This window comes from Erythranthe guttata, chromosome 14 (genome assembly GCF_056151865.1).
Source record: "Erythranthe guttata isolate IM_541 chromosome 14, IM_541, whole genome shotgun sequence".
Taxonomy (NCBI): Eukaryota; Viridiplantae; Streptophyta; class Magnoliopsida; order Lamiales; family Phrymaceae; genus Erythranthe; species Erythranthe guttata.
The window spans coordinates 7,118,594-7,146,279 of record NC_142546.1 but is presented as its reverse complement, the minus strand read 5'-3'; the positions used below and the strand labels follow the sequence as shown (position 1 = coordinate 7,146,279).

The 27,686-nt window shown below is 35.8% G+C and overlaps 4 protein-coding genes, 2 non-coding genes and 1 pseudogene across 6 annotated transcripts; 4 read left to right on the top strand and 3 right to left on the bottom strand.

Annotated features, from left to right (window-relative positions):
• Positions 1-7,282: 7,282 nt before the first annotated feature.
• On the bottom strand, positions 7,283-7,368 carry TRNAM-CAU (transfer RNA methionine (anticodon CAU)). Its single transcript is given in 2 exon segments — positions 7,283-7,318; positions 7,331-7,368. It is a non-coding gene; the product is annotated as a tRNA-Met (tRNA).
• A 254-nt stretch (positions 7,369-7,622) lies between these two features.
• Positions 7,623-9,638, bottom strand: LOC105960134 (uncharacterized). The gene is made up of 3 exons (XM_088814415.1): positions 9,438-9,638; positions 8,773-9,275; positions 7,623-8,177 (listed from the first exon to the last, which is right to left on the bottom strand). Exons 1-3 carry the CDS (start codon positions 9,624-9,626, stop codon positions 7,724-7,726), a joined length of 1,146 nt encoding a protein of 381 aa, XP_088670541.1. The 5' UTR covers positions 9,627-9,638; the 3' UTR covers positions 7,623-7,723.
• A 69-nt stretch (positions 9,639-9,707) lies between these two features.
• LOC105960135 (putative receptor-like protein kinase At1g11050 pseudogene) lies at positions 9,708-12,704 on the top strand (annotated as a pseudogene).
• Positions 12,705-14,999: 2,295 nt separating this feature from the next.
• Positions 15,000-17,182, top strand: LOC105960174 (putative receptor-like protein kinase At1g11050). Its single transcript, XM_012984346.2, has one exon. The coding sequence runs from the start codon at positions 15,164-15,166 to the stop codon at positions 17,039-17,041; it is 1,878 nt and encodes a 625-aa protein (XP_012839800.2). The 5' UTR covers positions 15,000-15,163; the 3' UTR covers positions 17,042-17,182.
• A 2,984-nt stretch (positions 17,183-20,166) lies between these two features.
• On the top strand, positions 20,167-21,628 carry LOC105960175 (uncharacterized). Its single transcript, XM_012984347.2, has 2 exons — positions 20,167-20,606; positions 20,921-21,628. The coding sequence occupies exons 1-2, from the start codon at positions 20,265-20,267 to the stop codon at positions 21,497-21,499; spliced, it is 921 nt and encodes a 306-aa protein (XP_012839801.2). The 5' UTR covers positions 20,167-20,264; the 3' UTR covers positions 21,500-21,628.
• Positions 21,629-22,240: 612 nt separating this feature from the next.
• LOC148765029 (U6 spliceosomal RNA) lies at positions 22,241-22,343 on the top strand. Its single transcript, XR_016029987.1, has one exon. It is a non-coding gene; the product is annotated as a U6 spliceosomal RNA (small nuclear RNA).
• Positions 22,344-22,507: 164 nt separating this feature from the next.
• On the bottom strand, positions 22,508-26,144 carry LOC105960176 (serine hydroxymethyltransferase 4). Its single transcript, XM_012984348.2, has 4 exons — positions 24,670-26,144; positions 23,603-24,008; positions 23,356-23,457; positions 22,508-23,229 (listed from the first exon to the last, which is right to left on the bottom strand). Exons 1-4 carry the CDS (start codon positions 25,723-25,725, stop codon positions 23,006-23,008), a joined length of 1,788 nt encoding a protein of 595 aa, XP_012839802.2. The 5' UTR covers positions 25,726-26,144; the 3' UTR covers positions 22,508-23,005.
• Positions 26,145-27,686: the final 1,542 nt, after the last annotated feature.

The window sequence follows — 27,686 nt, the reverse complement described above, 5'->3', positions numbered from 1 at the left end:
AACAAACTAACAAAACAATGCTACATCTGTAAATTTTATTTTTAGTGTATTGATGAATTTTTATTTTACACGCATTCATATATATATATATATATATATATATATATATATAGTGAAAAGCTCACTAATTTAATATTCGATCAATTAAAGTTATTCCGTAAATAATATTTGTGTTTAGTCCACCTTAGCTTGGAGACAATATAAAAAATTAATAAATCGCTAAATTAATGAGATAATACATTTTTGGAAATTAATAATTGGCCGCGGCTATATGCAAGACTAAAACCACTTGCGCAAGACCAAATTAAAATTTTCAATGTATAAATACTATAATACCCTTATTTATTAAATAAATAAAAAATTCCAAATATGCAAGACCAAAAATTCAAAAACACAAAAAACCCTATCACAAAACCGCAAAACCACAAGACCAACTCTCATCTTCTCCATCTTCCAAAATCCACAAGACCTTTCTCCTTCCTCCTCCATTAACCCACAAAACCTAGAAATTCAAAATCATCAAAACTCAACAAATCTTACAAAGATGGCAAGTATGGAGTCATAAGACATCACAATAGAAGATTCTACGATGGAAGAACCCAAGAATGTATGCATTTATGGGTTTTTTAGCTAGAATATTGATTTTCCAAAAAAATCTCGCGCAAACGAATTCGACATGTACATGTCGAATTTTACATGTAAAAATCGACATTTAGATGTTGATTTTGAGGTATAAAATTCGACATGTAGATGTCGATTTTGAGGTATAAAATTCGACATTTGAATTTGTGCTATAAATTCGACATGTCAATGTCGATTTTTACCTATGAAATTCGACGCTTAAGTGTCGATTTGTAGCATAGTTTTTCGACACCTTGGTGTCGATTTTTGTTTTTCTCTCATTATTTGTATTTGGTCTTACATAAGAAAAAAAAGCCAATTTAATTTATGGGCATACTTGTCATTCCATCTTAATAAAATAGAATCTTTTTTTAATTTGGTCTTGCACAAGTGGAATGAGTATTGCATACAGCCGCAGCCTTAATAATTTCATAACACATAGTACATTTATAACCAATTTATGAAGACTTCATACAAAATTGATAGGCACTTATAATCCCACCGTTGATTTATCTAACATAAATTGTAATGACTCTTTGGTGTTGTTTTCACACAACACAAAAAAAAAAAAAAAAAAAAAATCGATTTATTGATGTTTTAAGAACTTTTGTCGCAAGAATAAAGCTCGTAGTGAAACTATAATATAATGGAGGCATTAAAATTGGCATTTATTTTGATCTTCGAGGTGCAAAAATGCTCAATGGGAGAAGAGGTACGAAAAATATTATAGTTACACTACGAAACCAAACCGAAACTGAACTGAAACAAAATCGAAACCGAAACGCGAACCGATACCGCCCAAAACCAAAACCGAGACCGAAACCTAATACAAACCGAAACCGAAACCGAAACCGAAACCCAAAAACCTATAGATATATTTAATATTATCATCTTCGAAAAAAAATTCAATATTTATTTGTTATGATAATTGAATGTTTATTATATAAGATTTGCAGCTTTTATCTTACTTTTACATTTTTAATAATAACTATTTAATATTTAGCTAAACCAATAAGATTGTAATAGTCTACAATATATCAGTTTATAGATATCTAGATGCATATATATATGTATATCATCGATTTAAAATCTAGGTTGTGTACCGTGCAATATGGTTCAATTTTCGGCTACAATCGAACACGTACCAATACTATAGGTTTCCATACAAAAAATCATGTCGGTTTTTTATCGGTTTGATTTCATTCGATCTCGGTTTTAGTTTACTTTGCTCTTGGTTATTTATATTTTTTCATATAAAAGATGTCATAGATTATATTACACAATTACAAGTATATAATAAAATTGCATTATATATATATATATATATATATATATATATATATATATATATATATATATATATATATATTTCTGAAAACAATCCAATATTTCGAATTAAAATCGAATAAAAAATCAGAGTTTTCCTTAAGTTCGTACACAATTTCGATTCCGTTCAAAAAAAAATCGAAAAATTTAAAAATCGTAATTTCAAAAAAGTTCCAAATTAAGATATTTTCAAATCAAAATCGACAGAATTCGATATTCATACATACACACACACCACAAACCTATACATACAAACGGTATACAGATAATAACCATAACTACACATCTGACACACCCCCCCTCCATCATTAACACATGATTACATTAAAGTGGGGCCCACTCCGTGGTTATCGAGGTTGTCTTGTCTGGATCTCCCTCAAGAAAACGGGTCCCACGTAAGCAGGTGAGTTTGTTGGTGTGTACACAACACTCGCATTTACTCCACTCAATCTCCACCGTTGGATTTCCCTGATTGATCCTGAGCCGTCGATTCAGTCACCATCTGATGCTGAGGGACCAATCTGAGTTGGCTTTGACTACTTTTGTCGCTGACAGGCAGTAACTATTGGGTGTTTGTGGTGTGGGATTCAATCTCACTCTCATAACAGGCGCGTGGTGTGCACTTCCCCGCTCTTCTGAACTGTCAAGTTCGGTAATTGGATTTCACGCGCGGAAAAGAGCGTGTTTGGTAAGGGCGGAGAATCTGTGCTTGTTAAATGTTATCGTTATTCGGGTAAATGGGTTCTTGTATCCCGGATCCTCCGGTGGCGCTGACATTTCCGGGTTATGTATCGGGTGGGGCTTTTTTATGTAGATACTTCTTTTAATTTAAAAAATTTAAAAAAATTAACACTCTATTTATTTTATTATTTTTGCATTATTGTTCTTATATTGATTAATATATTACTTTAAATTAGATGGTAACAACAAAAAAATAGGGTTTTGTAGATGCTGCACTGGGTGATCTTGAACCATTAATCTATATATAAAAACACCACAAGTATGTGTATATGTGTGCTTAGTGGATAGTTATGTATATAGATCTACAATTCAAAACCACCTGGTGTGTTGCACCAGGTGTATCATGGTTTTAATCATTTTTTTTACCATGTTATTGCAAGTTCGAAGTTTTGTAAATTGCATGGTCGATTTTTTTTTCTTTTTTATTTAGGAAGATATCAGAAATATTTATCAAGATAATGTGATGTGTTATTACATCGTTCGGATTTTTTTTTAATACGTAAGGAACTTCGATAACTTTAACCGTGTTACTAATCATATAATCATCTACACTAACTTCATAGTTTTCGTAATAGTACATTATTAGTTAAATAAGTTTTCAAAACTCAATAAATCTTATAAAATTATTGATATAAATTATAGCAACTTGACAATGGATCCAAAGAGTGGAGACAAAAGATTCAAAAGTGAATAGAATAATGAATTATTATTAAACTTGTTTGGATGAAATGATTTCAAATGCTTACTTTCCATTAATTTCGATTACAACAAATATGTTCCCAAACCCAGCCCTTAAAAGCAAATCCGTAGATCAATGAGTGAGCTTGTGCCAAATGACCAAAGTTCGAATTTCCTTGCCAACAATTGTTAAGTCGAATGTGCCACACATGGTTAGTTTAGTGTAGTTTTACGTCTCTAATATGATTTGCAAGCTATTATACGAGAATGAAGGTTTATCCAGTGCACCTATATGGTTGGCAGCGAGTTCCTTATTTAAAGAAAAAAAAAAGGTTGGATTAGGAAAATAGAGTGTCTTTACATGAGCCAATGAACCCTATATATATATAAAATAATAATAATAATAAATAAATAGAAAATGAATTGTTATGGTATATTCGTCACAATAACCCCACCCTCACCTAAATCACTCATTCTTCCTCCTATAAATCAACAAGTTTTGGCTTAGGTTTTACCACTATGAGTTATATATGGGGTTGAAGCCCCCCCATCTTCCGCCCCCCACCCCCACCCCCACCCCCACCCCTCAAACTACCCTAATAAGATCTTAGGGTTTCTCTTTTCTCTCTGTGTGGGGAAGAAGATGAAAGGTTTGTGGGGGATGTTGGCTGGCTCGATGCGATCGAACTTTTTCGCTGTTCTTACAATATATGTGAAATGTTCGGTGCATCGGACCAGGCTTCATTCCTCTCAAAACCACTTTCATTCCGAACCTCAATCTCTATACTATATATATTATCTATATTGTATATATGTAATGGCTGTTTCTTGATTTCTTGATTTTTTTTTTTTATCATGGGTTGATTTGATTTCATACAATCTTTGCAGGATTCTTTTTTTTTTTTGGGTGAACCCTAATTAAAAAGTTTAATCCCATTTGCAGAGAAGTTGATCTGGTAATTGAAAAACAATTTAGGGTTTCAGTTGTGAACATGAATTTCTGTGTTTGAACTTTGAAGAATAGCTGTGTGTTTTTTTCTTCCCCAGCCTATCCTTTATAGGGTAGGGTTAGATAAGCAAACATCCCCTTATTCTCTCTCTCTCTCTCTCTCTCTCTCTCTCTCTCTCTCTCTCTCTCTCTCTCTCTCTCTCTCTCTCTCTCTCTCTCTCTCTCTCTCTCTCTCTCTCTCTCTCTCTCTCTCTCTCATACAGACACACGCACACAGAAAACATTGGTGTACCGTACGTGCGCAGTCAGTCAACGATAAAGATTAATTGTATCTGGGATTTTATTTATGTTTTGTTTGGTTTCAAAGATTAATTGTATTTGAATCTGTGTACATAAAGTAAACGAGACAACACAAATTTCCAGTGGAAAATTATGCCTGGATCTAACTTACTATCTATTTATTTATTATTTTTTTTAACCGAATATACAGAAAAAAAATAAAAAAAATTTAGCTATTTGCATTTTTCTAAATACAAAGTTTTGAACGGTGTTTGTAATAGTGTAATAAAAAAGAAACATTAGCTAATGAGTTTGAAATTTTTGGGGAACGAAGATCACAAATGTTGAATGTGGTAAATATTTCGATTCGGTATTCAGTAAATATTTTTTGGAATTTCCGGTACTGTATGCTGCATTGACGGCGGTACACCGAACCAAATACTAAAATATTTAATATTTTTTCTTTTATTTGAAATTCTTTAAGATTATAATATATTATAAAAATACTTTTAGATTGATAATTTATTTTCATTATTTACAAATCCGCGTCTATCCGTAATCACCTTTTGATTTTAGGGAACATAATTGAAATTTGAATGTCAAATTCAAGAATTAATTAGTTTTAATATATATTTATTTACATTTTTTAAAATATTAAAATATATTTTCAATTTTATCGGTACCGAAACGAAAAAACTGAATTAATCCCATTATGGTATTACCGAATGAACACCCCTATTGAATTCTAGTTCAATAACTATGAAAAAAGGGATAAATACAACAAACCAATTTTTTTCTATGTAAGACTTTGGCAAAATTTTATGTTAACAAATTGGTTAATTAGTATTTCATATCAAGAAAATATTGTGTACACCAAGAACCCTTAATTTTATTGAGTTGAATTATATTTCTAAAGAAGAAAAAAAACACTAACCGTATACTCATCTTTGTTAAATTAAATATAAGAGCATTTATTAATTATATAGTTAATACATTTGAAAATTAGTCAAAAAAGAAAAAAAAGAAAAAGAAAAAAGAAACATTTGAAAAACTTTTCATGAACTTTTAATTTGGTATATATGAAGTGACATGTGCAGTAAGTTAACGGTATTGTAACTAGGAAATTTAATCATTGTCTCTTGATTGGAAATAGAATATGATTTACCCCCACTTTTTGCTGCAATCATCAATTAACCAATTTTGCCTTAATTGTATCTCAACACACACACACACATTATGGTCCGGACATAGTTCGGGTCGGACAATTTTGGACCAATTACTTATTCAATTCGACCAACTAATTTTGCCGAATATTGAAAACCATGACGATTTGACCATTATAGGTCAGATAATGGTTGGCAACCGACTTTGTCGAGTAAACAATGAGTTGGTTGGTTGGTTGATTGGAATTATCGGCCATCTATTTACTGATTTTTTTTTTGCAACAATAGAGTGTTTTTATATGTTTTTTCAGAAAATTTTCAACATTTTAGAAAAACTAATGTGAAAAAAAAAATTTAGCTTTAAAATTAAGAGTCGTTTTTTTAATTATTAAACTTCTAAAATAAGTAAATATATAATTAACGAAGAATAGATTAATATGAAATAAGAATTATAAAATATAAATAGTACGTAGAGGCTTATAGATTTGTGTTTTGAATTTTTGAATTCTGACTTACTTTATATATAATTGAACATTAAGAAAATAAAAATTTACAATTAAATATTTACAATTTTTTTTTATTATTATTACAAATGTCGGTTGGTCGATAACTAGTAACCAACTGATTTTTGAGTAGGCTGAAAACTACCGACATATCCATTTATATATGAGTCGATTAATTATCTGTCGAAAAAATTGGGTGAGTTGTGTGATAAAACCGACTCATGCCCAGCACTAATACATACAAATACAAATTAATTGTTTTTCTTTTCTTGGGAACTTTAATTGATCAAGTGTGCCACATCAGTATTTGACTGATGCTTATACAGATTTTAACTCTGTATGTATTTGTATATATATGTAGACATACATATGTATGTGTGCACAGACAGATAGATACACACACATATTGATAAAAGGGCATGCACATGCAGAGATGCAGAAGCCAAACAGTGTGTTAGGTATGACAGTGAATGAGTATTAAATGAGTAGTGCCCTAAATTCAATGTTTTTGTGCATCTCATGAGAAAGTAGTACACCTTTTTAACTTCTTTTTTTTTTTTTTTTTATATATATCCTATTTAAAAAAAAAAAAAAAAACCAACATTCAAATTTTGAATTTTTTGAAATTAGATATCATAGCAGTTTTTCCCCAAGCATTTTGGCTGCTATATTTAATTTTGTTTTATATAATATTATTATTTTGAAACTCTATTTAAAAAAAATAATAATATATATATATATATATATATATATATATATATATATATATATATATATATGAAATAATATTTAAAACAAGCAAAATTATTTAATTAACTAATGATGAAATGAAATTTCTCAACTTTAAACCTCAGGTAATTAATAGTTGTGTTTGAAAAAAAATGCCAATTTCGATTTATTACCAAACACTTGTTTTTGAAGAAAAAAAATTGATTCAATTAATTAATTAAATTTTTTTTTTTTTATAAATTTCTGCGATTCTTTTTCATTCTTCTATTAAAAAATCTTCTATTAAAAAAAAATGGGGTGAGAGAGGCTCGAACTCTCGACCTCAGGATCACTCAACAAGCTATGAGACCTACGCGCTAGCCAACTGCGCCACCACCCCTAGATGTGAATACATTTATTCCAATAATATACCTTTTCAAATTAATTTATCCTGCAGTGATTCACTGTTACCTTTGTGAGTTAATGCTAAAATTTACAAGATTTTATCAACGATTCTTCAATTTGGGAAGAAGCGTGTTTGTTTATTCTGCTGTGAGATATATTTGTCATCTCCACTAATTAATGCTCATACTTTTGAACTCACCAAGCCTCATATATATCTGCAGGGATGCATTTCTCATTACATAAATGATAAATCTACTAATAAGTAATAAACCAATCTTAAAATATATATAAAAAAATTAATTGAGAAAATCAACAATTTGAAAAGAAAAAAAAAACCAACGATGAATATTTCAAGAACATTGATCTCGTAAAATGCTAACAACCTCGTCCCGTTGGCAATCGGTCAATTCTTCCGGAAACTCGACCATGAACTTAAGCCTAAGATCACCTCTCACCATCAATCCTTCTTCTTTATTCTTAGGCATTCCTTGTCCTAGAATAATCTTTTCATAACCAGGATATATTATTTCATCTATACAAATTTCTAGCTCTTCTCCACCTAATAAAGGCACAGAAATCGTGCACCCCGTGAGAGCTTGCACCAGTGGTACCTCGACTCCCACCTCCAAATCGTCTTCTTTTCGTTCGAACAACGGATGGATTTTCTCGTCCACGGCGAATATTATGTCGGCAGGAAGTGATCCCGGCCGTTCGTCTCCTTTCCCTTCGAACACGATCTTTGTTCCGTTTTTCCACCCGGGCTTGACTTTGATCATTAGTGTGTCTTCTTCTTGCACTATTAACCTGCGCGTGTCGATCAAAACAAAAGGAAATGTTACGGCGCCTCATCTAAAAGTTTAAGTTGTTAGTGAGGTGAATCAGTTCTGAACGTCGTTTCGATCGGAATGAACATTACGGTACATTTGTTGAAATGAATTACCACGTCATCTGAAATGTTAAGTTGTTTATTTATCATGCTGAATGACCACCTTACGTTATCTTAAAGTAATAAGGTGTTAGTCACGTGAATCATTTAATTTTTTTATATTATAAATGTGGAAGTGCTAAATGTCATGATTTCAGTTTTATTGGTATTCTGACTTCAAATGTGATTTTGACTCTTCAGTTCGAATTTGGCAAAACTCAAAGCAACTAATTTGCAGTCCTTAGAGTTAACTTTTTAATCTAGCATGAATCGGCTAAATTAGATATTGCCTGAGAAAGTTATGCATGAAGGAATAAAAAGCTATATTGTAGCTCTTTCAATCGTCTTTCTAACCCAACTCGAGTCAACTAAATTGGTGGTTGGATTGAAAACGAAGTGCGTAATGTAAAATTGAAACAACATTTAACATTTCAGTATATTTTATGTTTCGACTTATATATATATATTTCGTACCCGCTGCATGAGATGGCATCCCTTGTGATATCGATCTTCTTGACGCATCCGAAGCACAAATCCTCGAGGGTGCATTCGAGCTTTCTCTCCACGGGCGGAGGCTTCCTCCGAGCGGCTGATTGGGAAAAGAAAATCGGGGTCGTCATGTTTCGTCCGCTCGCCGTTTTCGAAAGAAACGTTTGTTGCTTCCTCGGTGTTTGTGGGCTCGAGGGGGCGCTCCCTCCCGACAGATTTTCTTGAAAATCGGATATTATCACCGGCGGCGGCAACGGGTTAATCGTGGATAAATTCGGCGACGGGATCGGGCTGATCCAGCTCGTGGTACGAGAGAGAAGCTTCGGGCTCGAAATGTGCAGCTCTTCTTCATGATCTTCGTCGTGTTTCGACGATGATTTCTTTTTATTTTTCGGCGTTTTCGGCTCGTTTTGGTGGTTATCGATATCGTCTCCATTGTTAGTTACGCACGTGTTGTACGATTCGTCTCTCTTCTTGATGCTGAGACCCTGTAAGAAAATTGTAATGTGATGTATTGAATCATTGTTCATTCAATATAACTAATTAAATTACAAAGTTTCATAATTAAAAGTTAGATGGTGACAAATATATATATATATATATATATATATATATATATATATATATATATATATATATATATATATTACCCGGAATGTCTTTTTGATGAAACTGGTGGGCTTTTTGATGTCTAGGGGCTTTGGTTGATGATGATGATGGTGATTCCATTTCATGATATGAGATTTGTGTAATTTGCACAAATCTTTTAAGGATGCTGTTTTTTTGATGCAAAGATTTCTTTGGGTATTTGCTGTTTCTGTGTCTGAAAGATCTCCCATGAGAGAGAGAGGAGGAGAGAGAGAGAAGGTTGAAATTTGTAATGAGAGAGAAAGAGGGTATGCAACAAGAAAGTTAGTTGAATGGAAGTTAAAAATCAGTTTTTGCCCTCTATGGTTAGATATTATCTATTTTTAAATTTTATTATGTACTAATTGTTGGATAGTATTGTGTTGTGAGCAAGGGTGAAAGTCGAATGGATTAGAATAGAACTAGCCTAAAATTTTTATATAAGTATAAAATCAATTTCAATTCTAATTCTATAATTTTCGGAATTTAAAAATTCATTTCAATTTCAAAAGGTTGGGAAATGTCGGAATTTCGGAACTCACATAATAAGTTTTAAAATTTCAAAATTAGTAGAAATTTTCTGAAAATTTTATAATTTTCCAAAAATAAGAACATCCACGTCGATAAAAATAAAACTAATAACTAATAAATTTCAGTTAAAAAATAAATAAAATCAAACGACATAATAATATCCAATAAAACTTCTAACAACAATCAATATGTCAAAAATCCAAAACAAAACTCAAATCAAATTATTGTTTTAGAAAGAAAAAAAACACTATTCATAAGTATTCTATATAATATATTATGTAGAGGTGTATTTTTCGGGAAAATAATCGGTTTTTTTTTATTAATTTGGGAAATTAAATTGGATTAGGAATTCAAAATTCCAATTTTTTTATATAATTCATCCAGTACAAAAAAATCGGAAAAATTCGAAAATCAGAATTTCAAAAGTCGGAATTAAAAAACTCGTTCCAAAATCGAAACTTTTCGGATCGGATATGACAACAATTGGAATTTTAGTTCCAACTTGCACCCCTAGTTGTGACTAATATATTATGACATTCTAAATTAAAATAAAGTAGGGTAAATTGTTGCTATTCCCTTGAGATAATGTCAAATTATGAAAAAAAATCTCTCGTGTTTGTGTAATTACAATCACACTCATCAACTATGAATCTTCTTACACGTCCACCCGTATGGTGTCAAATTTAGAAGAATCTTTTAGATTTTAAGGAATGTACATTTTCTAGTTTATACTCGTTTTGTGCACAAATACCGTTTATGATGCACCACAATTTGGCATTACAAAGTAGACACATCTTATGATCATCTTGTTTCAAAATGTGGAGCTGAAATAAGATAAAATGGGTACAAATTGGAGAATATTCCACATGATTTAAGTGGATTCCATTAAATTTGGCACCGCGAGGAAAAAATGTGTAAGAAAAATTTCATAGTTGACAGGATCGGTGGTAAGTAGACAAATATAAGAGGGTTTTTTTTCTCCGTAATTTGACATTATTAACAATACAAATTATTTTGATAAGATCGTCTTGAAGCCAAAAATACTGTATACTATTTTTTTCTTGATTTGCATTCTTGCCCTTCTTACCCTTTTCGTCTTTTTCCCTCCAATTTCCTCGGCAAACGCAATCGCAAAGTGCCCTTTGGATCTCGATTACGTTCTAACAATCCCATGGAACACCTCCGATTGCATAGGGTACAATCACAACCCAACAAACAGTTCCGGCGGCCCCAACGCCGCCGCCGCCGCCGCCGCCACAAGCAGCTGCTGCCAAACACTCCTCTCCCTCTACGGCGTATCGCTCTCGCAGCGCCTCAAGAACACATCCCTTTTCCAACTTCCCGATTTGCCCTCCTCGGTTTCATGCCTCGATAATTTCCAGCAAAAGCTCACCTCCCTCTCTCTCCCCTCCGCCCTCACATCACTCTGTTTCGACCCTCTTCAGTTCGTCATTTCATCGAACACCTGCGCCGCAATCCAGTCCACCGCCGACTGGTCGGCGAAACACGGCAACTCCACCGCCGTGGACGCCTCCTGCTAACCCGACCTCACGGATCCCACCTCCTGCGACGCCTGCGTCGCCGCCGGCTTCAGGGTTCATGCCGATTTGATCGCCATCGACGGTGATACATCCCACTTCGTCAACTGCTTTTACTTCACCGTTCTTTACGCCGCCGGAATTGTGAATCAGCACCGGCGCCGTTTCTTGCATCTTCGGCCTCTCAATTATCAGCCCTAAAAAGGGTTCTTCCAATAAAGCTATTCTGCTATCCTTTTCGGATTAATTGCCGCCGCTATTTTCGCCGGCCTTTCGATATTCAGTTTCTTGGCATTGTACGTACGGCGGCGTAGGAAAAATCACGCAGAGGGGGAAGATCAAGTGGGGTCCACTAGGCCAAGACGAAGGCCGACCACCATTTCCGTATCGTACAAAATCGAAGAACTCGAGCGAGCCACCGATAATTTCGACTCTAGAAACCTCATCGATAGAGTCGGCTTCAGTACAGTCTATAAAGGCACATTGTCCGACGGTACAATCGTAGCCGTCAAGAAAGTAACCGAATCCGATATTCAAGAAAACGAAGTCGAAGTAATCGGCACTCTAAAGCACCGAAATCTAGTCCCGATCAGAGGATGCTGCATCTCCGAAAAAAACGAGAAATACCTCGTGTACGACTACATGCCGAAAGGAAACCTAAAAGACCGTTTGTTCAGCTCCGGAGATTCTCCGCTGATGTGGCGACAAAGGAAGAGCATAATTGCTGACGTGGCGAAAGGGTTGGGGTATCTCCACTACGGAGTGAAGCCCGCGGTTTTTCATGGAGATCTTAAAGCGACGAATGTATTATTGGATAATGATATGAAGGCAAGAATCATGGATTTTGGACTGGCTAAGAAAAGTCGAGAGGGGGAGTCGAATTTCGAGAAGAGCGACGTGTATAGCTTTGGGGTTGTTGTGTTGGAGGTCATGTGCGGGAGGAAGGTTCCGGAACTTTCGGGATGTTCGATCGCGGATTGGGCTTGGTCGTTGGTGAAGGAGGGGGAGGTGGAGAAGGTTCTAGATGATTCTCTTTTGAACGAAGGAGATTCTTCGAGAAAGGTGATGGAGAGATTTGTGCGTGTTGGTATTTTGTGTGCTCGTGTTATGGCGGCGGATTCGAGGCCGACGATTGTCGAGGCGTTGAAAATGTTGGATGGGGATATTTTGGTTCCTTCGATTCCCGACCATTGAATTCTCGAGATATGCTTCGGAAAAGAACCGGAAAAAAAGAAGATAAATACATATAGATTCTTATGTAGTACATAGTACTCATGCTTCATCATTTGTATGTGAAAGAAATATATATGATTTTGTATCAGAGAAGTTTTGCCTTAAAACCCTTTCTTATGATTCAATAGGAAGTTAAAAATCAGCTTTAACAACCCACTAAGTACATATACACATAGGTATATGTGTTATTATGTGTAGATTTATAGTCTAAAATTACCTCGGGAACCGAGTATAGCATCTATGAGACCGGTTCTTTGATGGCTCTAATAAATACAAAATAATAAGAGTTGCGTATATTATTTGGAATAAGAAAAAAATCTTATTAGATAAGTATGTATGAGCATGATGTTGGAAATTTTCATCATTTTCAATAGTTAATATTAATTAAATTTTGTGAATATTTATTTCATTTATTTACTTTTTATGGAATTTTTGTTTACTTGATTATAGTCGGGAAGTACATTGAATGAAAATTGTCTTGATTGAACGGTTAAAGTGAAAAAGATGCACGGTCGATGCGATCGGGTGATAGGACTAATTTGGATTTAGGTGTCCATAAATGGTACTTTTTAGGGTATTTAGTACTTAGTCAATTTATTTTACCCAAAACTCAAATAATAAAATATTTGGCACAAACCAAATAAATAATTAATCGGCCCATGACCAATTAAGGTTTCCTAGGTTTTGAAAAAAGAACATACACAACTTTCTGCTACAAACGACATCTCGGGAGAAAACTGTTGCACCATCGGCAGCCCGAAAGTATTGTATTAAGAAAATTGCTTCGACAAGCCTCAGTCAATTCTCTGCCTTTCACAAATTCCGTATTTCCATTTTCTCTTTTTAAGCAAATAAGCTATGACGCAGATTGTTATTTTACACCAACACATGACATCATTTAACTTCATATTTTGTGAAGCTCGCTGCAGGAGGTATTATCACGCATTTTATGTTCACGAATTTAATTAATCCTAGTCGAATACAACCAGTTATATTGATGCGGGTCTGATTGCTCAAAGACCCAATATTAAATTAAAATTCATACACAAAGTCCAAGGGCGGTACAGGCCCAAGGTCGGCTCACCCACTACAATTGTTAAAGTATCAAATAGCCCCATATAGGGCATGTGTAACTGACGGATGTGACAGTATATTCACCCAAATGTCAAGAACAATGGCAGAAAGCCTAGACCATGACGTGAACTGAAAAGAGGTTTGCCTATCAACCAACAACGAGCTCGGTTAACGCACATGGAACAACGACAGAGTCACCCAAGTTGTATAGAGAGACTGCTGATCACCTTTAGTAGATAAAAGGAGCTCACAACAAGTCACGTCACCATGCACATGTATAGTGGCTTGATAAAACAGGGTCCCACGAGACCCATTATTATGGCAGATATAAATACAACCCTATAACACAAAGAACAACATATTCCTTCTCTCCCTATATTATATTCAATACACCATTTTTTGTTTATCTAAGAGATGTATAGTTCTCAGCTCTACTCGACTGACTTGACCGTTGGAGTGCTAATGCGGGAAAAAATTTCTTTGACACTCCTTTTTGCATATCTTCTAGAGCATTTGGACTCTTTCTCAATCGAACTTTCCTTCGTCTTGAACTTCTATTTAAATTTAATCTTTGAACACCTTTTATTTAATTCATTCTTTAAAATTCTTTATATTGTTTAATTTAATTGTTGAATCCATTTCAATTAAAAAAAGGAAGGATAAATTACAACCACCCATGAGGTATGGTTAAATTACGAAAAACTCCCTCTTGTTTGGATAATTGCATCTTACCCCTCAACTATGAATCTTCTTACATCTCCACCCTTATGGTGTCAAATTCAACATAATCATCTAGATACCGTGGAATGTGCTATAGTTTGTACTCGTTTTGTGTAAAAATACATTTTCTGATGAACCACAATCTGATATATACAAGCCAAAAAATACATCTTATGATCATTTTGCTTCAAAATGTGGAGCTCCAATGGGATAAAAGCGTGAAAAATGATAATATTCCATATAATCAAGAAGATTCCACTAACTTCGAAACCGCAAGGGTGAGCGTATAAGAAAATTTATAGTTAAGGGGTTGTTGTAATTACTCAAACAAGAGGGAAGTTTTCGTAATTTTATCATAGCTCAGGGGTAGTTGTAATTTACCCAAAAAGGAAACATTAGCCAATTGACAAAAAAGTCCCGATTGTACACTTTGCAGTCGGAGGTATTTTCAAGACGGCAGTCGGCAAACCCATTTTGACATTTGTAAAAATGCAAGCTTTGACCCATTTTGTTCATGCATCATCAATCAAGCAGGCCCTTCTTCCTTCTTCTTTCCTAGTCATATAAATCTAGAGAGAGAAAGAAGAGAGAGAGAGAGTTGAAAGGTAGTTTCTTGATTATTAATTGCTAAAATCAGATATTGTTTTTTCAAAATGAAGCCAATTTTCTTGATTTACATTCTTCTTCTTACCCTTTTCGTCTTTTTCCCTCCAATTTCTTCAGCAAACACAACCACAATCTGCCCTCTGGATCTCGATTACGTTCTGACAATCCCATGGAACACCTCCGATTGCACAGGGTACAATCAGAACCCAACAAACAGCTCCAGTGGCGGCGCCGCCGGCGCCAGAAGCAGCTGCTGCCAAACACTACTCTCCCTCTACGGCGTATCGCTCTCGCACCACCTCAAGAACACATCCCTTTTCCAACTTCCCGATTTGCCCTCCTCGATTTCGTGCCTCGACAATTTCCAGCAGAAGCTCACCTCCCTCTCTCTCCCCTCCGCCCTCACATCCCTCTGTTTCGACCCTCTTCAGTTCGTCATTTCGTCGAACATCTGCGCCGCAATCCAAACCACCGCCGACTGGTCGGCGAAACTCGGCAACTCCACCGCCGTGGACGCTTCTTGCAAACCCGACCTCACCGATCTCAGCTCCTGCGACGCCTGCGTCGCCGCCGGCTTTCGCGTTCAGGCAGATCTGATCGCCATCGACGGTAATAAATCCCACTCCGTTGACTGCTTTTACTTCACCGTTCTTTACGCCGCCGGAATTGTGAACCAGTACGGCCCACAGAGCATCGGCGCCGTTACTTGCATCTTCGGCCTCTCAGTTATCAACCCTAAAAAAGGTTCTTCGAATAAACGCCATTCTGCACTCCTTTTCGGATTAATCGGTTCAATTTTAGCCGCCATTTTCGTATCTAGTGTTTTGTACTTGTGGTGGAATAGGAAAAATCATGTAGAGAGGAAAGATGAAGTGGGGTCCACTCGACCGAGAAGAAGGCCGACCACCGTGTCTATATGGTACAAAATCGAAGAACTCGAGCAAGCAACCGAGAACTTCTCAACCAAAAACTTTATCGGTAGAGGAGGGTTCGGTATGGTCTACAAAGGCACATTATCCGACGGTACAATTGTGGCCGTCAAGAAAGTGATCGAATCCGACATTCAACAAAATGACGATTTTTGCAACGAAGTCGAGATCATCAGCACATTGAAGCACCGAAACCTAGTCCCACTTAGAGGATGTTGTGTGTCCGAAAACGAAAGATTCCTCGTGTACGACTACATGCCCAAAGGCAACCTCGAAGACCGCTTGTTCAACGGCGGAGATTTGCCGCCGCTGACGTGGCGGCAAAGGAAGAGCGTGGTCGTCGACGTGGCAAAAGGGTTGGCATATCTCCACTACGGAGTGAAGCCCGCAATTTTTCATCGAGATATCAAAGCGACGAATATACTATTGGACGACGATATGAAAGCTAGAGTGGCGGATTTCGGATTGGCTAAGCAAAATCGAGAAGGGCAATCACATTTGACAACTAGGGTTGCCGGGACCCACGGGTATCTAGCACCCGAGTACGCGCTTTACGGGCAGTTGACCGAGAAGAGCGATGTGTATAGCTTTGGGGTTGTTGTTCTGGAGGTTATGTGCGGGAGGAAGGCTCTAGAACTTTCCGGAGGGTCGCCGCGTGGGTTCTTGATTACGGATTGGGCTTGGTCTTTGGTCAAGGAAGGGAAGATGGAGAAGGTTCTAGATGCTTCCCTTTTGAGAGACGACGAGAATCCAAAGGAGGTGATGGAGAGATTTGTGCTCGTCGGCATTTTGTGTGCGCATGTAATGGTGGCGCTTAGGCCGACTATTATCGAGGCGTTGAAAATGTTGGAAGGGGATATTGAGGTTCCTCCGATTCCCGATAGGCCTACGCCGCTCGGGCATCCTTCGTTTTCGAGGGGAGGTAATAATAATAATTTTAGTATTTCGCCGGCTTTGAGTGGGCTGCACTTGAATTCGGGAGACATGCTTAGGTAAAGAACCAAGAAAAGAAGCTATATATGTTTGTATGTATGTGTATGTATGTATAGATTCTTGTGTATCTATCTCTCTTTGCTGATGTTTGAGTATGTGAAATTGTTTTATGTAAAAGAAATAGATGATTTTGTATGAGAGAAATAACTATTGAGGGTCTATAATACTACACCGGGTGAAATACAGTGGATAAATCTTTACCATTCATATGCACACCCACATTTGGTGTGTGTAGATCAACGGTAAAAAATTACAAATGGTATAGTTTTCACCGGGTGTAGCATAGAAATAACAGACTATTGAGTCAAGTTTTGCCGTACTTAAAGAGTGATTTGTTATCTTATGCTTGTTTGATAACATGCATACAAGTTCTGATTATTATTTTTCGGGAGAATTATACTTTTGGTCCCCGTTGTTCTAAAGTGAACAAAGTTCACCTTCAATGTTCAATTTTAAATACATTTGGTCCCCACTGTTACATATCCGTTAGCAAGTACCGGAAAACACTATTTTGGGGCGAATATTGAAATTTTAAATATTTTGGGGGCTGGAAAATAATTAAAAATTTAAAATATACTACTAGTAATTTTTAACAATAACCAATGTTGTAAAACAGAAGGTTATAAAAAATGATGGATATCCACATATACATACCATTTCGAGAACTCGTATTAAGGAAATTGTTTGATTATATTGTTGGCCAGTAACGAAAGACGCGAATCTACCGAGTTATCAACTTAAAAAATTGGCATCGATTAGTAAATTAATCGAGATCGATAATCAAACCGATGAAACGTGGCCCGAAAGACATCATGGAAGTTGACTTTAATGGTGGTAGTTATTTTAGTTGGCATGGCTGTTGATCTTGGAATTCCTGGTAAGTCCATTTTGATGAAATTTGAAGTGAGAAAAGACATCACTTTTTTTTTAGCATTGCACTAAAACATTCTTCAATATAACTTAAGGTATTTGCAAAAGCTTTTACAAAAATAATTATGAGCTGTTTTTTTTTTTTTTTTTCTCATAATCTATTTTTAAGTGTTTGCAAATGAATTTTTGCTTTTATTTCTCTTATAATAAACAACTGTAAGCTACAATTTGTTAAGTACGCATGACCCTGCTATTCTATTTATGTTTATCTTTCGGTAAATTTGCAAACATCCTCAACTTTTAGAAATAAGCACTTAACACCAATTTAACTCACAATCCACAACTTTTGCTATTAAATAAGCTTTTGCAATCACCACTTAGGGTAAATTACAATCACTCCCCTGACGTAAGATCTATTTACGAAAAAAATCCTTCATTTTTTCATAACTACATCTACCCCTTGCAATTTGTAGATTTCTTACATTAACACCCTTTTGTAGGTGGTGGATGTTAGAAATTTACAAACTTCAGGGGGGCTGGGTGTAATTTCTCAAAAATAAGGAGGGGAGGTTTCGTAATTGCACTTTACCTCAGAGAGGTGGTTATTGATATCACCCAAAAAAAATTGAATTCAAGATTAACTTTACCGATTTCGGATTTGATCAACTGAATAGGCTTCTATTTAACGAACTGAAATAATCTAACTTTGAGATTCGAGAGCGTGAAAACGTGGACAAAAAAAACGCAAATTCAGCCATTTTTCAAGTCTCGTGTGATTGGCGCTCACTATTTTTTTTTTTCTTTTTTTTTTTCTTTTTTTTTAAATTGAAAAGTTGTATATAAATTATGAAAGCTCATGTTATTCTTGTTTTTTTGTAGTTGATTACACACTCAGAAAGCAAAAAAAGAAAAATGAGGAGGATTCTTCTAACATGTTTGTGATGTACCTAAGTGCTAGACAATGATTGTTGTGATGAAAACATGGCTATGCACAAATTGGTGCACGCGAGTGTACCTTATAATTGTTACCGGTCAAAATCTCATCAATGCTCAAATAATGCTCAAATATCTGATTTCTGCCGATTGCGATCAAATAAGTATTCGACTTTAGAATAATATTTTTCATTTCATTTCCAATTTCCAATTTTTCTGCTTTTTTAACGAATATATGTATGATTCCGATTTTCGATCCACTTTTAATATCCGAAAATTCCGGGGTTTTTTCTCTAGAAATTACCCTTATGTTACAAATACAGTATTAGGGCAAATTACGGTAACCCGTGAGTTAACTCTAGATTACGAAAAAAAACTCCATCGTGTTTGGATAATTACAACCACCTCCCTCAACTATGCATTGTCTTATGAAAAACCCATCTTTCATAGGTAAATTTGACATCGTAAGAATAGAAATGTAAGACAATACATAGTTGAGGAGTAGTTGTAATTACGCAAACATGAAAGGTTTTTTCGTAATTCCAACATACTTCAGGGGTGGCCGTATTTGCCCTAAATAAAATTATGTACTTTGTACGTAAATTGGAATTTTTCCAAATTCTTCCAACTTTGATATGTAAATTCCGATTTTGGAACAATTTTCTAATTATAAGTTTGATTTCTGGTTTTTTCGATTTTTCTGGAACCAAAATGGAATTAATTTTCACTTCAGAAAAAAAAAAAAAAAAAACATTTTTTTTCCGATTCGTTCGATTTCCACCCCTAGTAATTGCTATTCATTAGTGGAGAATCCTCATTCGAATTAGATCATTCGTATTTGTAAATCTTATATCTTCCCAAAATGGAGATGGATTGTAATTTGTATGAAAATAAACCAAAGATTAATTATTCGTTTTCCCTTTTTTCGCTCCTTTCGTTCACTATTTAAATAAACCAAAAAAATCTTGATCATAAAATAATCAAACTGATATAATCAAATAATAAAGGAGATTTAACATAGTAGAAAAAAAAATCAACACGGAACAATAATAATAAGAAGAAGAAGAAGAAGAAGAATCTCAGTTAAAGTAGTCATACTTTTGCAGCCCAAACACACAAAAATCTCTCTCTCTCTCTCTCTCTCTCTCTCTCTCTCTCTCTCTCTCTCTCTCTCATCATGCCCTCCACTCTACTCTAAAAAGGAAGCACACATAATTGCTCCCAACAAACATATTCTTTTTCTTAGCCTTTACAAATATATATATGTATATATATATATATACATATATATATATATATATATATATATATAAGTGATTCTTGATCATATATTCACTTGCTCAAAATTATTCTTCACCATAACAACAAAGAGAATTAAAAAAAAAAGAAAAAAAGTAAAGGGCAATCTTCATTCTTGATCTTGATGATGAATAATTCTTCATCAGTGACAAGTTTCCTTAACTTCCTCACAAAAGAAGTAGACAATCTTGATAACCTCTTTCTTTCTCACAACAACTTCTTGTCTGCAAAATTCCTCCAACAAGTCCTCTCGTCTCTTCGGAACTTCCATTCGGAGCTAACGATTTTGGTCCAAAAACTAAACCTACCCATCGGAGAAAAATGGCTCGACGAATACATGGACGAAACCTCGATGCTTTGGGAATCTTGCCACGTGTTGAAATCCGGAGTTTCTTCCATGGAGAACTATATTTCGTCCGGTGCTAATATAGCCTCTTTGCTCGTAAACCGACAACTTTCTAGCCAGGTTCGTTAAATTATAGTAGAGTTTATTGCATTCAGTACCCCTGTGTTATTAATATTAACAAAAATCTCGCTATAATGCATCTTTTTAGCACACGGCCCCCCTATGCGGTGAGGTTTTAGGGGGTAGTTTGCTAAAAAAAAGTTGCGTTATAGGGTTTTTTTGCTTATATTAATAATACGATGACTTTTTAATAACAATTAGAGTAAACACAGGGTGCTGAATTCAATAAAACCCATCTTTATTAAATTTCTCAAAAAAAAAGTGTATATTGCATAAAGACACGATCGATCGTTCTTTTTTTTTTTGTGACATAGGTTATTCGATCGATCGACCGTTGTCAAAGGGAAATGACAGCACTGCAAGAGGAGAACAAGAGCATAGTGGAGACAAAACTCATCCAAACTTTATCATCACTTAGGTTTGGGGTCAATAAGGAAAACGAATCAAAGTTCAACAAATATAACGGTTTTCGAGGAGTCCTATGTGCAATGAGGAGTGTAAGCACATTGCTTCTCGAGATTTTAATTAGCGGGCTCGTGTACTTTTTGCCCGAAAAAATGAGCTTTAGCCAAGAGGGGCTAACTTGCACCGGCGGATATCAAATTGGTGCTAACTTGCACCGGAGAATGGTGGAGGGGATGATTAGGTTTAATGGATCGGGGCCCGGTATTCTTCTTTTCGAGCTTCAAAAGGCGAGGTTTGCAGTTGATGAGGTGAAAATGGAGGTAGAGATGGAGAATTATAGTGATATTGATGAAAAAGTTGGGAAGTTGAAGAATTGCTTTGATGATTTGAAGTGTGGGGTTGAGGGTATAATTGGGCAACTTGATGATTTCTTTGATGAAATAGTTGATGGTAGAAAGATGGTTTTTGACATGTGCTCTAATAGATAGAGAGAGAGAGAGAGAGAGAGAAAGAGAATTGAAGAGGAGAGAGAGAGAGAGAGAGAAGGAAAGAAAAAAAGAAAGATATGATGATGGATTAGTTTGAAAATCCCAATTATGATGATATATTTGATGTTAGTTATTCTGTTTGATGTCCCTTTTCTTGATCTCTTTTTCAAAAGCTTCAAGGAGAAGTAATCTTATAAATAATTACACGGTTTATTCTGTGCTCCACTCAGTATACTCTATCAGAGTTATATTATAATGTACACGTATATAGATTCATCTTATCTATATCGTTTTCACATGTATATGTGTAAATCAAAAGCAAAAAAATAACCGATATATTTCATCAAGTGTATCATGTACGCGATAAGGAAGGAAGGAAGGAAAATATTCAAAAGAAAAGAATGTGTGTTGCTTTAAAATAGAAAAAGTAGAATTACTAAATTAAGGGAAGAACCAAAACTTAAATAAGAATATGTCAAGACAATGATATCTTGAACAGAAAGTAAGATTCTTCCAATGATATGTTTAGCAATTATTATTTCTTATTTTTTGGGTGGTAAATAAAATAAAGTATTAAACACACATGAAAGCTGGTAATTATTTCAGGCGTCCAGTTTCAATTACTTTATCAAATGGGCTTTCTAAAGAGCCCATCCTAGAATTTTGTTTTCATTTATCCCACATCGGAGAAACACTGTTGTTTTTTATATTTGAAATACATGAGCACTACAAGTATAGAGTGTCCCTTCGGGGACATCCGATAAAATTGGAACGATACAGAGAAGATTAGCATGGCCCCTGCGCAAGGATGACACGCATAAATCGAGAAATGGTCCAAATTTTTTTTGCCATTGAAAACATAATTTCTTCTGCAAAACTTTATACTTTGAGTGAGTGATTGACTGAATGAGCAATTGAGGTTGTGGTTTACATAAGCCAGATTTTGATGAATTCAAAATCAACTAATTTTTGAATTGTTTGTGCTGAATTTGATATTTCAAATCAAAATGGTAAAAAAGCTGTGTTCCTCTATATAACTTTTGACATCAGAAGTAAAACCCCCAGAATTCAGCAACAAATACAATGACTATGTAAAAATTAAAATAAAATAAAAAATAATAAAAGAAAAAAAGAAAGTATGCTTATCATATAGCACAAGGAGTAAACTAAGTGAGACCTAAACAAAGTGATCGACACAAGTCACCCTCAGTCGACGAACAATAGCCGGAGGACAGAAGGCAAGATCATTCGTGGGGATATCAAAGTTTCCACATATAAACACCAAAAAATAGTAGCAATTCCTTTTTGCACCAAGACAGGAACACCAAGTTGTGTGAGATTGAATTGAAGCTCAGAGGTTTCGGTCAATGTTTCGTAAGCGCAAAAAGAACAAAGAAAAAAAAATATCGACAAATAATCATATAAATCTGCATCAGGTGATCAGACAAGAATCGAGAGTGTCTGTAATAATATATGATGTTGTTACCCCATGTACAGAGACAAAAGTTATCCATCCAATCCTGGCATTGCAAACTGATGTGCAAAGCTTTCTACTCGTGTTCGCAGCTCAATAATGTCTTTGTTATTCTCGAGCCCTTTTAGAAAAGATTTCGGCAGTTTCCCGTGTTCTCTTTGCACCGAAGTTGCAATTTGTGCAGCTCGAAGGACATATTCAGCCATAACCTCGAAATCAGACTCGAGACACCCTCTCGATGTCATTGCGGGTGTACCTGCAATAAATATGCATGTAAATAGTTGTTTAAAAAAAAAAAAACACTACGTACAGTCGTACACCATTCTGAAACCTAAAAAAATATCGGAAAAAATAAAACGCAATTCGATGTGATGTGACGTACCAATCCGTACGCCTCCTGGGGTGATGTTACCATTGTCATCAAAGATTGTAACTTTGTTGACAGTGATTGAGCATAACTCGCAGACCTTCTCAAGATTTTTACCTACACACCACCAAAATACAGGGGCAAAAAAAAAAAGAAAAGATTAATACATGCTCATGAGTTATAGCAGAATCTAGCACGTGACAAAATTCAATCTCTTACAAGCACTAAGCCTTGTACAGTATAATATGTAACAAATCCGTACCTGTCAGCCCAAAATTCCTTAGATCCCAAAGCAGCATATGGTTATCAGTGCCCCCAGTTATAAGTCGACAGTTCCTTCTCAATAGAGCCGATGCCAAAGCCTGAGCGTTTTTCTTCACTTGTTGCATGTACATCTTGTACTCCGGGGTAGCCACTTGTTTCAATGCTATAGCAAGGGCGGCAATATGATTGTTGTGCGGTCCACCTTGCAGAGCTGGGAAGACTGCAAAGTTTATCTTTTCCTCGAAATCGTATTTATCGCTGCCATCACCTTGATTCAAAAGCATGCCTCGCTTTCTCGGCTTTGGGCCCTTCCTAAAGAAGATTATTCCTCCCCTTGGACCTCGAAGACTTTTATGGGTCGTGGAGGTAACAATATCGCAGTATTCAAAAGGGCTTGCGCATTCCTGCATATTCACAAATGGTTGAAAGTGTCATAAAGTTATTCGATTTTTCCAAAGAGGAGAAAATAGTATAATAAGAATAGATAACTCTTAAGAATATTAGAAAGACAGCACGTTGCTTCGTTGACCGAGAAAAATAAACAAACACGAAATGCAGAAAAAAAAATATTTTAAAATGAGTTAACTAAATGAGCTGACTACGGCAAACCACTTAAGTCGCTATATCCGAACTCCCTTAAGAATCCACATATGCTAACATTGCAAACCACGTCATACTATCGTACACCTTATCATGCAAGGGAAAAGTATGATACCATGTTATGTTGTTGCACACATAAATAACTCCAAATTATACGGAAAAGAATAATCTCAGAAACTCGGGGTACTGATTAGAAAACACTGTACAATAAGTGAGTGAAACTCGTAAGTAAAAAAAAAATCAAGTTCCGTAATCTTGAAACAGAGTCAAACATGCTATGTGCTTAAATCCGTTTTATTTTGTATCCACACGCTATCCTGCAGATTCAAATACTTCACACAATTGAGCAGAAAAAAGTTAAGTTCTTAAAACTAAATGCACGTATATTTACAAAGTTTGAGAAACACACAAAAACAAAGCACAAGAATATTAAGTCCAACTAGCAAGAGGAACCGAGATTTTCACCTTAGCAGCTATAAGACCGCTAATCTGAGCCATATCACACAACAAAAACGCACCGCACTTATCAGCTATCTGCCTAAACCTTGCGTAATCCCAGTCCCGAGGGTACGAACTCCCACCACAAATCAGTATCTTGGGGCGAAAATCCAGTGCCCTCTCCTCAAGCTTATCATAATCTACATACCCTGTCTGTGGGTTCACCTTATAAGGCAAACTCTCGAAAAAAATCGACGCTCCAGATACTTTCCTCCCATTCGGCAAATAGCATCCATGGCTGGTATTCCCTCCAGAAGGAGTGTCCAATCCCATTATCCGATCACCAGGTAACAAAAGACCAGTGTACACTGCAAAATTAGCAGACGTACACGAGTACGGCTGCACATTGACACCCCAACTTTCTGAATCGAGCCCGAAGGCAGCCAAAGCTCGCTGACAACAGAGCGTTTCGATCTCATCTATGTAATGATTCCCACCGTAGTAACGTGCACCCGGTTTTCCTTCGGAGTATTTATTCGTTAGGTGGCTTCCCAAAGCCTCCAGTACAGCTTTGCAGACGAAATTCTCCGATGCGATCAATTCAATTCCTTTGAACTGCCTCTTCTTCTCCTTCTCCATTATCTCGAAGATATCAGGGTCGGCGTTCTGCAGACTCTGATTCCCCCACGCTTTGACGGTGTTCCTGCGCGATTCCATCTCGTTGCTCGAAACCCTAGCTCCCTTTGAAGACGACGTCGTCGTCGATGATGATTCTGAATCGGAGTCTCGTTTCCGCTTCGTCAGAGTCATGGAGTGGCCCAATATGCGAAACTCCTCCACTTTCTCCTCGTCGTCCGGCGCGCGATTGCGATTCTCCTTCTGATTGTCCATCAATTGGAGTGGAATTGACGGCGGCGGGTGCGAGGGGTCCCGAATCGGCGACTCGATCTGAAAGGACATGGTTTCGTTCGAGGTCTTCAAGCACCGGCTGTTCTTCAGAGACAGCGGCGGCGCCGCCGCGTTGACGTGTGATAGAAACCCTAGCGAGAGGCCGTTGCTCGCCGGAGACTGAGTCAAATCCATAATCAACAACCGAGAAAAAAATAAAATAATGAAAGTGGAAATGAAATTAGAATCAACAGATTCGACAATGGGCGGCGGCGACGGTGATGGTGACGGCGGCGAAGAGTGGCGAAACTCCCATGAAAATGCAACACAGCCACGAGAAAATTGATAAATTTTTGAGCAAATAGGGATATGGACAAAGTAAAATATGGTTATGAATTGGGGTTGGGGAAAAAAGAAGAAGAAGATTTATATGAGGAGAAGCGTGGGTTTGACGAGAAAGAAGAAGGGGGGATGAATCTGGACGGTTTTGGGTGACGAGGAAATTCCGGTCACCGTGCTGTGATTTTAGTGTCTGTCAGTGATGGTTGTTTGAGATGGGACATGCCTTATGAGGGGGAATTCCCTGCGGCGGGTTCTACTGTGAACCCGTGTGCTCCGAAATTCTTACTTAATACCTTCGACTTAATGTTAAATTACGAAAACTTTCTTCTTGTTTTGGTAATTACAATCACCCCGACTATGAGTCTTCTTACACGTCCATTTTTATGGTGTCAAATTCAACATAATTTTATAGATTTCATGGAATGTTCTCCAGTTTTGTACTCGTTTTGTGCAAAAATACAGTTTCTGATGCACAACAATCTGGTATTTACAAGTTAAGCGATACATTTTATGATCATCTTGTTTCAAAATGTAGTGTTGAAAAGAGGTAAAATAGGTACAAACTGAAGAAGATTCCACAAAATTTAATACTATAATAGTGTATCCATAAAAAGATTCATAGTTGATGAATGTTTGTAATAATCCGAACAAGGATGAATTTTTCATAATTTAACTTGGGATTGGAAACTATGAATGACGTGATCAAGAAAAAAGAGAAATATTTAATATAAAGATATTTTTTGAGAGATAGATATTTGGATCTGGCCCAATATAATAAAAAAATAGGACTTGATGAAAATTGAGCTGCCAAAGAGCCCAACATTGAAGAACTGGTCTAACTTATCTTGAGTGGAGGTTATTTTTCAGTTTTACCTCTTTCAGAAAATACTATGGTAATTAATTTAACGGTTGAAGCAAGTGAACTTGTGTTAATTGATTCAAGTTTGAATTTTCGTTTGTGCCAACGGTCACTAGGTCGAGCTTGTGACACATGGTTAGCATAGTGTGATTTACGTCTCTCATATGATTTGCTGGTTTACGTCTCTCGCATAGTTTGTAAAGTGTCATACGAGAGTGTAGGTTTACCCGAACACAGAGGAGAGCAATTTGATCCATAATTTTCGACCGTAAGTATTATGTGAGTTAAATGTTTTTAAACTCTTATAATCTTTAGTTGCATTTTTATTTTATTTTTTTGACGTGTGATCCATAATCGTCACGTAAACGATCCGTTGCATTTAAGGTCAACTTTCCAGCTCGAGATTTCCACGAGCTACTTATCTAATTTTACTTTACAGTCAACTATTTAGGGTCAAATCAGAAGTCCAATATTCTGTGAGGATCTAATTCACTGACTATTCAATAATTTACTTGACACTGGACATGATTTCCAGGGTGTGATTTCTAATTTGCTCTAATATTTTATATCATATAATAATGACATTATTTAAATTAAATCACTTTTTATAGTCCATTTTTTGACTTTCTTAATTATTCAAAAACCTTTTCAATACTCATCGGTTACACATGTGCTAAAATAAATAACAAGTCCCAAGTATTTCATGGATGAACTTGGACAATAAATGGACCCAAATTCATTAAGGGGGAAATGCCATTGCAAGTATGACTTGTTACATTGATGAATTTGGACGATAAATGGGATCAAATTAAGAATCCACCAAGAATAAATATTGAATTTTTGATAATTGATTATTCGAGTATGTACTTGGGCAAGTGTGCAAGAAACCGGCCTTTTAATTCAAATTTCAAAATATGTATATATAAAGTGTGAAAGTTATGTATACGTCAACAAC